Genomic DNA, 13,722 nt, shown 5'->3' on the forward strand with positions numbered 1-13,722 from the left:
CTCTGATTATGGTTTGTTTAGTGAGGACAGTGTGCTCAGGGCTGTACAATACACAAAATAAAGATATCCCCCACACCAAACAGCTGACAATCTAAAAGAGAGACATACAGAATAAAGTATCAGAGGGGTAGTAGTAGTAGTCTCTTTAGAGAAGAGCAGCAAAGTGGTGTGGCATAGATAGACAGAGACTGCTGCTGCATCAAGAAGTGTATTCACACCACCCAAAGCTCATGCTGCAAAACATCTGTTAGTCTATAAGGTGCCACAGGATTCTTTGCTGCTTATACAGAATAAAGAATGCACTGGGGAAAAAACTGATGGATAATTTAAATGTGTATGCTGCCCTCTTTTTAGAGAGATTTGAGTGAAGAAAACGCGGTGGTTTGGGAAGGGCATTCAGAGCACAAAGGCCAGTTTGGAATAATGCATAGATACAGGAGTGAGGCAAGGAAGTAAAGTGGGAACTGAAGTTGGTGTCATTGGCAGAATGAAGAAAGTGAGAGGTGGGTGTAGCAGAATGTGGGAGATCATGATACACTATGGTGTCCAACACCAGCCACATGCTGACAAAGCCCAGCTCTAAATGGTTTTCATCTCAAGTATAGAGAACACCATCTCCCAGCTATCCCAGCATCTGTGATAAGAAAAGCTCCTGGATAAAGTGCAACTGGTTAAAACACACCTGGGCAATGTTGGTAGGAAGAGGAAAACATTTTGAAGAATTAGTCATATCTATAATGTCAAGCCTCATTTGAGGGCATTTGTCCTCTGTCAAGGTGAATACACAATCTTGGGCCATAATCAATTCTATTACTCTCAGATACCCAAATAGTGACAGTGGCAGACATGGGGCTCTCCATCTTTGGTTCATCTCTTCCTACTAGATGTGGAAATGACCATAGTGATCTATACATTTGCTACCTCCAGGATAGACTGTTGCAATGTGCTATGCCTGAGAATGAAAGTGGAGGCTTTAAGTAAGCTCTAGCTAGGTCAACAGACTCTCTATTAAGAAACAGAGGTGACAACTGTATATCCCCCGCAAAGCTCCACACACTGTCCAGTAATCTATCCATTTCCTGGTTTTGACATTCAAAGCCCTCAAATAGCTGAGTCCTGGTGACATCAGGCACTGCTTCGCTTACCACAACAGATGAGTTCAGTAGGGATTCCAAAGCTGGTGGTACCAGGCAGAAACTCACAGAACAGGACTTCTTCAGTTTTTGGCCCCCGGCAGTAGATTGCTGCTTTCAGAGCTGAATGAGCCACTTATCTGTTCCTAATAGCCTTCCCCACAACCTTAATAGAAAGGCCTGGCACCACTTCACTCAAAACGTATGTCACATACTCCAAAGCTTAGTTTTAAAAACACAAAAACAAACTAACAAAGCTCTCAGGAATAACAGGAAGGGACAGAGCTCCTGAGACCGACTGTTTTTTATAATTTTGTTGACAGCCACCTACCGTGGCAAAGGGTGCATTATAAATACCAAATTTATAGCTAGGTAGAATATTAACCTAAGGGAAATAAAGAAAAATACTGCAAAATAAAATTATGCTTCAGACTTGTCCCCCTGTATCTTAATATGTTTGTGCCAGTTTTACAGCTAAAATGGCAGAAAAACAGCATATGTCCATATAGGGAACCTCTTGGTATTTTTTAGTTTTTGTAACATTAGAAAATGTCTCTATTACATAAACAAAAGCCTTTCAAGCAAAAACTCCTATATTCAGGAATCCCAAACCCTCAATGTAAAGGTTTATTAATTCCAGCTACTGTATGTCACAGGTAGGGCTGCTCTGCGTCATGGTATGGAAGGCACTCCCTGCCTTCCTTCGTCCACAAGTTTTGGCTGCCTGCTTGGAGCAGGGTGGCCACTACCAGTGTTTACGCAGTTAAATAGAAATTAACTCAGAATTTGGCTGCCTGAATCTATAAATAGAGAAAACAAAACAAAACCTTAAGGGGACGTGCTTAGTTGCAGCACTTAAAAGGCAAGGCCCTGACATTCTGGACTAGCCCTGAGCAGCTCCTTCTCTGTCCCAATCTCACCCAGCCCTGCCCCTGAGAAGTAGCAGGCAAGCCTTCTTAACTAGCCTGCAGGGTCCCAATTGATTAGTGCCTCCTCCTGGCCCTTCTAGGCCTCTGGAGGACTAAGTCTGGTTGGTAGTTGGCTTGAACGGGTGGGTGTAAGGGTGCTGATGGCCCAAGCAGCAAGCAAGGAGGCCTGATAGACCCCATCACATCATATAATTTTCAGGGAGGCACAGATGAAAATTCAGGCAGTTAGCTCAGCCTTGAGGGATTTGTCTAGTTTTACAGAATTGATATTTATTCACAAGCAAAAATTATTAAAAAAAATATGCCAGAGCACTATAAACTCCTTCTGAGCCAGGAAGAATCACTGCCTGTGTCAGTTTAATTCCACATGCTTTAACTCATCGCTTCGGTATACTAACTCTACTCTCAAGTGAAATCAAATACAAATTTTATAGATGTTACAGAGTAACTACATATTTAACATTATCATATTGCCACAGTCCATTCTCCAATAATATGCTCAAGTGGCTAGACAAATTATATTCCCATTTACTGGCTAATTAGTTGTCTGTGGCTTGGTTGAGACAGCATGAATGCTGGGTGCCTCTTCATTCACTGACAGACAAGGCAGCCAAAAACCATCCAGGCGCTTCCCATTTTCTAGGGCTCCCTCTTCTGCTTCTTCAGTTTGATTCCTGCTGCTTGCAAAGATATCTGTTAGCCTACTCTGCTTCCCTATCTTGTGGAAAGCCTGGGAGACTGCACTATCATCTCTGAGGTAGTAGGGGATGGGATTTCCATGACACCAGACACTGAGGTCTATATAGCTGTATCCCATGAGAAAAAACTGTGAGGAGGGAGAACAAGAAAACTGAGGGTGACTAGACAAGGAAGCCTAAGTTTGACAGAGGGTGAAGAAAGGGAATGGGGATTTCTGACTTTGTCCACCCCCTCCAAAAGGGACAGCCTCTCACTGCAGTTCTGCGTTACGCACTTTGCAATCAAGGACTGTGTCCGCAGACACCTGCACAATAAGCTGATAGTGGAGGGAATGCTAGGTAGTAGCTCTGCAAAACTTGACCAGTGATGATCTCTCCAGCCTAGGAGCTGTCTATGGATCTAGTGGAATGGGCAATAAGTCTCCCTAGACAAGGAATTTCAATGGCCTTGTAAATCTCATGGATACTGCACCTGACCCATTTGATCATGAGGCTTTTCCTTAAGCCTTGGAAGAGAGTGAAAAAGGGGATCCATTCCCTTGAAGGTTTCTGATCTAAGTACATCTTGAGGGCCTTGTGAACTTCAATAGGTGCCAAGCTTTCCCCTTTCTAGCTAAAGATTTGGATAGAAAGAAACTGAGAAGGTAGGAATATTAGTTAGATGAAAGCAGGAAAAAGTCTTTTGGCAAAAATTAGGACAGGTGTGAACCTCCTTGTTGCTCGGAGAAGCCATATATGGACAACTAGTGGAAAGCATGAAGCACTCCTCACTTTTCCTGGCCAAAGTGATCACAACCCAGAAACTACCTTCAGAATGAGGAACAGCAAATCTACCAAGCAGAAAGGCCTGAAGGGAGGATCCTAACATGGAGGAAGACCAGGTTCAGATGTCCTGGATCAAGGAACTAATTTGAGGGCACAGAAGGTCACAGTTTTCAGGAAACGTAACACCACCATAGAGGATCCCACTGAGGCCTGCCACTACTGGATGCCTTAAGATGCTTGGGGCAAAGGTCTGAACTACTGGAGCAAGAGGTTAGTTCCTGTACATTTCCTGAAGGATATCTAAAATAGCTGGGATTTTGGTTTGTCTAGCTGGAAAAACAACCCAATAAAAACAAAACCTTAAAACCAAATTAAAACAAAAACAAAAAGCCCTTGTCATGCAACAGGTGGGAAAAAACACCAACATCCATAACTGATCAAGAATAGAAAAAAGTACTGTTTTTGTAGGTGCAATGTGGTCTGGCCAGCCCTATAGATCAGGGGTCGGCAACCTTTCAGAAGTGCTGTGCCGAGTCTTCATTCATTCACTCTAATTTAAGGTTTTGCATGCCAGTAAAACATTTTAACTTTCTTAGAAGGTCTCTTTCTATAAGTCTATAATATATAACTAAACTATTGTTGTATGTAAAGTAAATTAGGTTTTTAAAATGTTTAAGAAGCTTCATTTAAAATTAAATAAAACGCAGAGCCCTCCGGACCAGTGGCCAGGACCCAGACAGTGCGAGTGCCACTGAAAATCAGCTCGCGTGCCACCTTTGGCACCCGTGCCATAGGTTGCCTACCCTTGCTATAGATGATGCCCGCCTCTTTCTGGAACTCCTGAAGCAACTTTGGGCACACAGGCCTAACGGCATTTTTGCACCATGCTAAAGAACATCTTGGTATACAGGTAGAGGGATTTTTACACTTTGGGAGAGCATCAGCAGGTCTGCATATCAAGCCTGTCTCAGCCAGTCTAGGGCAATTATTATTATTAGAGGACTCTAGGGGGAAGCAGCTGTACCGTGAAGGAAGGAAAGGTGTAACCTAAGGGAAGGTTCCATGGAATAGCAAACATGTCCCAGCCCAACATTACTGGGTTTGGGTAGCTGCTGCCAAAAGGGAGCAGTAAGTTCTGTTGGAGGACCTCAGTCTTTAGGGACCAGTCCCTTGGAACAATTTTGGAGCTGCTTAGTTGCGCTGTTAAGATGGCAGAGTAGGCCTTTACCAAGTGGGGGATCATCTCATTCCAGGCAAACAAAAGAGGCAAATTCCGTAGCAGGCTTGGAAATTTTGTTTTACTCTGATGGTTCAATTACTGCAGTGTCATCAGACTTTATGAAAACATGTTTTGACCAGATTAGCCTTCAGAATACTATGAAGAAGGATAACCCAACTGCTTGCATTTTGGGTATTTTTGTGGATTTTTCTTTCCCTTAAGAGACCATGCTCTCTGTGCTGCATGGGCTTTGGGGTGAGTTCCTTACAGACTGTACTCTATTGGTGTGCTTCTTTTAATTATATTTATTTTTGTTCTATATGAAAACAAGTAAATTGAACAAAGCTGGTGCTCCCCAGTACTATTGCTGGTCCCAAGAGTGTCCTGTCCAAAAAACAGTCATCCAAATAAGGAATTACACCAAATTTTCTTGTGGGAAGGTTGCTGATATGAGCAACATTACTTCTATGAACACACTTGGGGCAAATGTTAAGCCAAATGGAAAAGAGCTGCATTGAAAATGGATTGCGTAGACTGGCATTCACAAGTCCACTTGATGCCAGCAAAACTCCCTGTCCCTCTGCAAGTAGAGTGGATCTAAAGGATTGTGTTTTCATTTTCTGAGGTTTTATAAACTGGTTCAGCTATTTCAATATTAAAAGCATGCTTTTGATCTGGGATAACGGGAAAGCTGACCACTATTGTGGGAAGAGCTGGATGCTGGAGGAAATTGAGAAGATAATGACAAGAGACCCAGGAGTCCAAAGAAAACTAGAACAAGTTTTAAACATGGGAGGGAACTTCCTGACCACCACGGAGTAGCTTTCCTCCAAGAAGAAAGCTTAGGCTTCTTTTCTGAGAAATTGAAACAGGAAGACAAAATTTGTCTGGCAATCTAGGGTTTTCTCCTGGAGAGGGAAATATCTTCCCATATGAACAAATCCATACTGCCTAACAATTCACTAGGGAGGAGGTGAGAGCACTGGCAGAAAAGCCTTGGGGAATCCCATGTAATACAGTTCTGGGTATTAGCTGTCAATGGGACTAGGACAGCTGAGGGTGAGGGTGCAGTTCGGTTCCCTATATACCTTAGAGAAGCCTCAGGGCTGCAGTCCTTGGCAATACATAAGGCTACATAAGTGAAAAATAGCGAAAAGTTTGTTAGCCTACCTGGAGAGAAGATTCCCTTTAGAAAGAAATAACTATAACTAGGTATAATGGAAAACAAATTATGACAGAAGATGTAATAAGTAGAGCTGTGTGAATAACTGATCTTTTCGTTTACTGATTGTTCTGAAAAAAAATAAAAATAATCATTTTAGGTTGAACAAAACATTTTGTTCCAAACTAATTTTTTTTTAAATTTTTAAAATAAAATTGAAGTAAATTTTGAAGCAAAAAGTTGTTTCAAATAAAAAAATGAAATTTAATTTTGAAAATGTTGTAACAAAACATTTTGATCTTTTTCAAAATGGTTTTTCCCCTAGTGAAACAATTTAGCAAAATCAGCACAAATTCACAAAATCTTTTGGTTGATCTGAATCTGCATTTTTTGAGTGAAAAAAGTTTTGGCCAAAAACCTTTGCCCAATTCTAATAATAAGCATATTACATGTATAGTAGGAAAGAAGGAAATTATACGGTTATATATTAAAATAAATTAAAAGGAGAGGAATTAAAACACTAGTTTGTATCAAAGAGTACATGAACTATAATTAGATGGGGGATTTATGCCAACAATTCTGTCTTTATAGAGATATGTCAGACTTGGAGCTCTGATACAGAGAAACAAAATGGACTTCTGCAAAACTAAGACTTTATCGGACCAAGTAAAATTTATAATTATTATGTAACTTAACTAATCACTAGTACCTTCATGAGATGCTCCATTCAAATTCCTTTCAGGAATTTAATAGATACAATCTTCTTATTTTCTGTTTTCTCTCTATTCCGTAAGCTATAATATTTACTGTAGAGCCTGATTCTCATTTACCCCTGGGCTCTTTACCACTGTGGTAGTGTAAAAGGGCTTTATGCCAACTGTGACTCAAGTCTGTAGTATTTATTTTGTTTAATCTAAAATGAATTGAGTTTTGGCTGTTTTATCTGGGGAACTTGTTAATTGGTACTCTTGAAGGAAATAGATCTCTGGAAAGCATATGACTGGGGCAGCGGGGCTGGTGGCAGGGGACCCTGCAGCTCCCAGCTGGCAGTGGCTCAAATCACGCAGGTCTTTGGAAGTCATGGAGTCTCAGCTGCCTTGTCCTTTGGCTGATATTTTTATTTGACTTACCTCATTCCTCAGGAATCTTGATATTTTAGTTCATTTGTGAAATTATTTCTGCACTGATCTCCAAGTGATGAGTAGGAAGCTTATAAAGTCTGCACTGGTAAACAAAGAGCTTAGAACTTTTTATAGTAGTATACACTTATTTTACAAAATCTAAAAATATTGTATAGCAATTACAATATTTTATTGAGAAATAACTAAAAAAATAGGGATTCCAAAAGAGTTAAAACTATAGCTATTCACTAATATTCACTTTGAGATCAAAAGACAAAGGAGTTATTTCTGAAAAATTTAAAAACTAACAATTTTTCCAAGTCTTGTAATTCCAAATGGCTTTGTTCATCTCCCTCAAACTTAAGAAAAAAAACTTCTCCTCTAGCCTCAGACTGTGCATGTGAAAAACCAGGCCAGAAATGTTGCTAACTTAGTGGGGAGACTATCAAAATCACCTAGGAAACTACCTAACATAGAATTAATTCTGTTGCTCCAAAATAAAAAACTGTTAAATGGGAACAGGCCAGCTTAATCCCACAAGCCCATTAGCTTTAGGATTTCTCTCAAACACACTAGAGAAAAAGGGAAGTCTGGCTCTGAGTAGATACAGAGGAGCCTAACCTTTTGAAATGATATATTTGCTGACAAGTACTATAAGCAATATGTCATATTTTACTTACATTTCAAAGTGATTGCATTCAATGCCAAAATAATAAATTAATGTTTATAATTCCCGAACAGAACTTTATATTTCAGAAGAGAAATAGAGAAGATGGAGTGTTGGAGACTTAGAGAAAAAGATATCGACAAGAAATTCTGAACCACTGAAGCCTTTCTGCTGAAATCCATTCTCTGTAGAAGTCCTTGAGAAACAGTGACCCATTGGCAGTTATTCAACTGAGCAATGAGTATTTAAAAATATATAAAACTCCAGCTACACGTTTTTTAAATTTATTTTTTGTTATCAAAGACAATGTCCAGAAACATACAGTACTAAAGAATCTGTTCATGGCATTGTTTACAAAAGTTCCTAACAGACAGTGAATATTTTATTGTTTGGATGTATCCTTTATTATTAATGAGGTGAACTAATCAATGGAATTGTTTCTTTTAAATGTCTCTTTTAAAGAAAAAAGATCTAGTCTGATTTTTGAATCTGTTGGTTGGAGCAAGTTCACCGCTCGTGACAAGACCAGTTAAAGATCAATTCTTGCCTATCAGTGGAACTGGGCATGGCTCTTCTGAAAAGGTCACAGATCTTTCAAATATAGGCACCATGTTGTAAATTCCATACATACAAAATATGTTCATGTCGCTCAAATTACACAATATGGCAGTGTTGTAAGTCTGAGTAGTATAGTCAATTAATGGCAAAGAAGAGAGCACAAAGCTCACGCATGACTAATGATAGGGACAAATCTTGAAAGAGACAAATAGTATAAAACAACAGTTTTCCTGGGAGGATGTGTGCACGCGCATGTGTGAGAGTGCATATAACAAAAAAAAGTTCAACACGAAGTTCAAATAATGGCCTGTCCATTTGCTCCAAGCTTCTTATTCAGTCTGAATGCTAAAGGCTTTCATTTTAACTACATGTTAAAATGTGAATTCAAATCCCATATAAGCCTTCTGTATGTTGGTTGGTTCAAACAAATTAGAATTAAGAGTGAGTGACAACCCTCCTTCTTTTGTTCTATTTGTCAGCCTCTGGGTATGTAGGATACTTGACTGTTTCGATTTTCTCCTTTACTTTGTAAGATGGGTACAGGCCTGTTCTCCCTAATTTCCTATTGATGCCTTTAGAGTAACCATCCCAGTGGTTTCCAGCCACACCAATTATATCTTCAGGTTCCATGGGGATTTCATCAGCAGTTCGTGGATGGTGGGCATAAATGGCAATCTGGTTGTGTGCATTTTGTCCTCCAAAATAGTAGATATCATCCAAAGAGTGGAAATGTGCTGAAGCATCTGGATGCAAAGTCTGCATGATTTCATAGGCAACTCGACAAACCTTGGAAAAGAAAACAGAAAAGAAGCCAGGAGTGCAGTATGTCTCGAACTCAACACAACATTCAACACTCAACAACCTACACCCCACAGGTACATTGCACACAAAAGAAGTTCAAGCACTGGAATTTCCAGCTTAAACTCCCAAATTATTTAAATGGTATATTTGAAAAATACTGTACACTTGCTAACAAATACCAAGCAACTCTGCTGTTAGAATTCTTAACATCACATTTGTGAAAAAAGAAAATGAAAACTTTGCACTTTTCAATAAAGAGGTGAAAGCTGAAAAAAATCACGGATTTATAAATAATCACAAATTAGCTTTGTCTTTTTCCCCCCCTTTTAACAATCATTTGAAATAAAGCAACAGGTAAAATGTGTCATCTCTCTACATAGAAAATCTTGGAAATCAGCTTTCCCATCCCTCACAGGATTTAGAGTTTTACTGAAACAAAACATTAATCAAGGGCTTTACTTATCCACTGTCAATGTCCTGGATCACTCTCAGTTAGGTTTCAAGTCAAGTCCTGGAATAGAGTCAGCATTGGTGGTGCTGATGAATGACACCTGTCCTGTCCACAGAGGATGTCCATACCTACACTCCTGGGACTGTCTGCAGCTTTTGCTATCACTGAATACCACTGTTTCATCTCAGCGACATAGTAAGGAATAATGGAAACGCACTCATACTTCTAATCCTTTCTTGCAATCACTAATGACTCCACATTCCTTCACCTCCAGAGCATTCACCTCTGGCACCCCACAGCGCTCGATTTTCTCTCCTATCTTTTTTAACTTCTGCATGCAACCATTGGGCAGGATTGTAAGATATGATGTTCTACATGCTAGTTGCATGCAAATGACACCCAGTTCTGTCTCCTTTACCTCATATAAAAATATCACCATCTCCCAGCTATCCCAACACATGGCCAAGATCAGAACCTGAACAAAAAACAGTTCTTCTTCGAGTTCCAGTGCATGTGGCTCTCACTTATGGTGGGGCAGCACTCCTTGCACAGGAGTTTAGAAGTTAACTAAGTTATTAATTAGCTATTTAGTTTAAAAAAAAGACAGTTGTTTTAGTGCAGTCAGTGAGGCTAGTCAGTTACCTTGTCAGTTTCAGGCGTCAAGTCCTGTCTATTCCCTCATGGAGGGACACAACCATTGTCTTTTTTGCTTAAAGGAATCTCACATCCCCTCCAAGTGTGCTATCTCTAGAGCTTTTAAGAGGAGCACTCAGGGGTCCTGAGAACATAGATTGAGGATCTTTTTAATGGAAAACCTGTGAAACTTCAGTCAGACTGTGACTTACTACAGATACAAGGAGTCCCTGACCTACGTTTGGTGACCCAGTCAGTGAGTCTTCCAGCAATGAGGGAGGTAACACCAAGACTCAATGGCTGGAGCTGTCAGACACTTCTGCCGCCCAGAGAGTCAAGGACTACTCTGGCAGTTCTTCAGCCAGGATGAGGTGAAGTTCTTCAGCCAGACCCAAAGGTGTGACAGATATGGCAATTTCCTGCAATATACTATTTCAGTATCTCAGGAGTTGTATTGTATTGTATTAAAAATGCAAATGTGTGTAATATTGTGGGACTGTATGTAACCTCTCTAGGGAAGAGACATGGCTAATGTAATACCTGGGAGCTTCCAAGGACTCTCAAACAGTTTGCTAGACAAAGTTAAGTGTGATTTCTAAGAAAAGATGATCATCTGTTATATGAGGACAAGATCAGAAGCTCAAACAGCATAAAAGAATGACTCAGGTTCATGGGGGTGCTTATTATGAGCTAAGAGCTGTTATGAACTTGTGATCACAGAAAAACATCTTGATGGGGTTTGAAGGACTGATCACCTGCCAGAGCCCTTGTTGGGGAACTCCCAGTGTAGGCAGAGAACTCTGCAGTCTGGAAATACCCTGGTCAGAAGGGAGAGAAATGCATGTCTCCACCCTAGAGAGGTGATGTCTGGGGAGCTGGAAGCCTAAGGGTGGGTGCCCTTGTTGGATTATATATTCTGTGCAAATACAGGTGCAGTTTCTCTGAACTGTGACAGTGGGTACTGAAAGAACCACTTAAAACCGCATCTGGGAGGTCAGCATTAGGACTGAAGGTGGCACCACCAGATCCTCACCCCGTAACAGCTCCGACTTTGAAGAGATCTTGGACAGACTCTTCAGCATGGGCGTCCTCAGTACAGCAACAGCACCACATGCATTCCATGGTGCAGTCAGGGACTCTGGCATTGGAATGTACACAGTCTTATCCTGCCATACTGGCTGAGAGGATGACTGAAACCTCATTAACTCCTGGAGTGCCAAAGTGATTTTCTGCAGATAAGGAGGACCTGTCAGCTTCCTCTCCCTCTCAATTAGTGAAGGAATCATCTTCAATCACTACCTTTAGAAATGACATCAGAGTTACCCTGGAGTTATGGTCTCCATTGCTGGATTATTTTTCTTACCAACTACATCACTGACTTCATGGGAACATCTCAGGTTCCTGTCATAAGAATTTATCTGGATTCCAGGACCCATAGTCTGGTCAAAGTGCCTATTCCAAAAAAACTGGTAGTACCCTCAAGTGCAGATCCACACTTGCAGGACTCTTCATCCTCCTCTCAAGCACCCATTCAGGACCAATCATCAGATCGTCATCCATCTTCAGTTCTCTCTCAAGCTAGGGACTATTACCGAGAAAATTACCTCATTGACTCTGTGCTTAGAGCCCCTTCTTAAGATCCAGACATTACTCCCTGGGGTCCCTTATCCATATAGATTTCAGCCATGGCCTTATTTGCCTCCCTGGCCTCAACATTCAAGACCAGCAAGTAATTATTTGGCTTCCCTTCAAGTACCTCTTCAGGTTAACCATCCAATTTCTGTTCTTCCTCTGGTGCCTCCGAGTACCTAATCTCAACCTCTACCTGAGGAAGAGGATGGAGAAACACAGGATAACCCTTCTCCACCTGGAGATTTCTCTATACCAAGTGAAATGCTGCACCTTCATTGGGAGATGAGTTTAAAATATATCAGGCATTCTTAACAAGAATGTCAGAGGCTCTAAAACTTTCCTTGGAGTTAGTTCCAAGGACATGCAACTTACTTAATATTTTACAACTGTCCACAGACTAGACTAGCCCTTCCACTTAATGAAGGAATTACTGAACCCCACTAAGTTGTTGTGGGATACTCCAACGTCTATTTCAGCAACTTCAGAAAGAGCTGAGTGAAAGTATCAGGTCCTCTCCTTTGGGATTTGAATATTTCTATTCAAATCCATCACCCTACTTCATCTTGCAGTGAATGAACAATCCAAACAAAGTGTACACATCTGCCCCTTGAGATAAAGATAAAAAAAATTAGATCTCTTTGGGTGGAAAGTACATGCTCTGGCTTGGCTTAAAGTTAGAATCACAAACTACTTAGCCATGGTGACCAAATATAATTATATTCAGTGGGACAAAGCAGAGTTTTTTCTTCTAACAAGGTACCTCCTGACTTAGAGGAGTTTAAATCAATTTGGTCAGAGGATCATCTCACCACCAGAACCTCTCTTCAAGCTACCTTACACTCTGCAGACTCAGGGGGGGCTAGAACAGAATCAGACTTAGGACTGAAAATGAACCTAAAGAAATCTCAACTAACGCCGTACCCACGGGCGGCTCTACAGTTTTGGCCGCCCCAAGCAGTCATGCGTGGGAGGCGCCCCGGAGCCGCGGGAGCAGCGGACCTCCCGCGGGCATGACTGCAGAGGGACCGCTGGTCCCGCGTGGCTCGGCTGGACCTCCCGCGGCTGCGGACGGTTCGCGGGTCCGGCGGCTCCGCTTGAGCTGCCGCAGCCATGCCTGCGGGAGGTCCAGCCGAGCCGCGGGACGAGCGCCCCCTCCGCAGTCATACCTGCGGCAGGTCCGGTCGTCCCGGGGCTCCGGTGGACCTCCCGCAGGCATGACTGCGGCAGGTCCGCCGGCGCAGCCTGCCGCCCCCTAGATTTGGCCGCCCTAGGCACCAGCTTGTTTTGCTAGTGCCTAGAGCCACCCCTGGCCGTACCAACCCCAGACTCAGACTCCAGGTGACGCCAACTCCAACTCTCCTAGACTCCAAGTGATGCCTTTTGCCAGATTGAGACTGAGGCCTCTTAATTCTTGGATCAGACCAGTTTATCATCCAATCACTTACAGCATGAACTGGCAAGTCACGATCCCTCGGTCAAATCTCTTGTCCCTCTGTTGGTGGTTAGAGACAGGTAATGTTTGTAGATGTATCTCCAACCCAGACATTAGTCACCAGATCCACAAGCTGATGGGGTGTGCATCTGGGTCAATTCCAGACGTATGACCTATCGAACTCTGCAGATCGATCAGCTCATATAAATGTGTTGAAGCTCAGAGTGATTTGCTTCACTTGAAAATCATTCCTATCACTGTTGAGAAACCAAGCTGTGCAGCTTTTGACAACTCCACAGCCGGGGAGGAGCAAAATCAGACTCCTTTGTCAAGAAGCCATTCTGCTCTGGGAATGATGCATCAATCATTGCATAGATCTCATAGTGATACATATCCCAGGGGAATAAAATGCTCTGGCAGATCAACTAAGCTGATCCACTCACAAATGGTCTTTAAAGGAGTCGGTGCTGAAACACATCTTCCAAACATGGGGATTTCCGAAAACAGATCTCAAAAAACAC

General features: G+C 41.8%; 1 protein-coding gene across 12 annotated transcripts in view; it reads right to left on the reverse strand.

Moving 5' to 3' along the window:
• Nucleotides 1–7,972: 7,972 nt before the first annotated feature.
• Nucleotides 7,973–13,722, reverse strand: part of FUT8 (fucosyltransferase 8) — a 247,885-nt gene continuing 242,135 nt past the window's right edge. For 10 of the 12 annotated variants that reach the window (XM_039538157.1, XM_039538164.1, XM_039538161.1 and 7 more), the window contains one exon: nt 7,974–9,038. In XM_039538157.1, coding sequence (XP_039394091.1) covers nt 8,721–9,038 — 318 coding nt within the window. In that variant the 3' untranslated portion in view covers nt 7,974–8,720. Of the gene's footprint in view, nt 9,039–13,722 lie in introns of all 12 variants that reach the window. The other 2 variants (XM_039538169.1, XM_039538168.1) reach the window with 1 other exon arrangement.

Source organism: Mauremys reevesii, linkage group 4, assembly GCF_016161935.1.
Source record: "Mauremys reevesii isolate NIE-2019 linkage group 4, ASM1616193v1, whole genome shotgun sequence".
NCBI lineage: Eukaryota > Metazoa > Chordata > Testudines > Geoemydidae > Mauremys > Mauremys reevesii.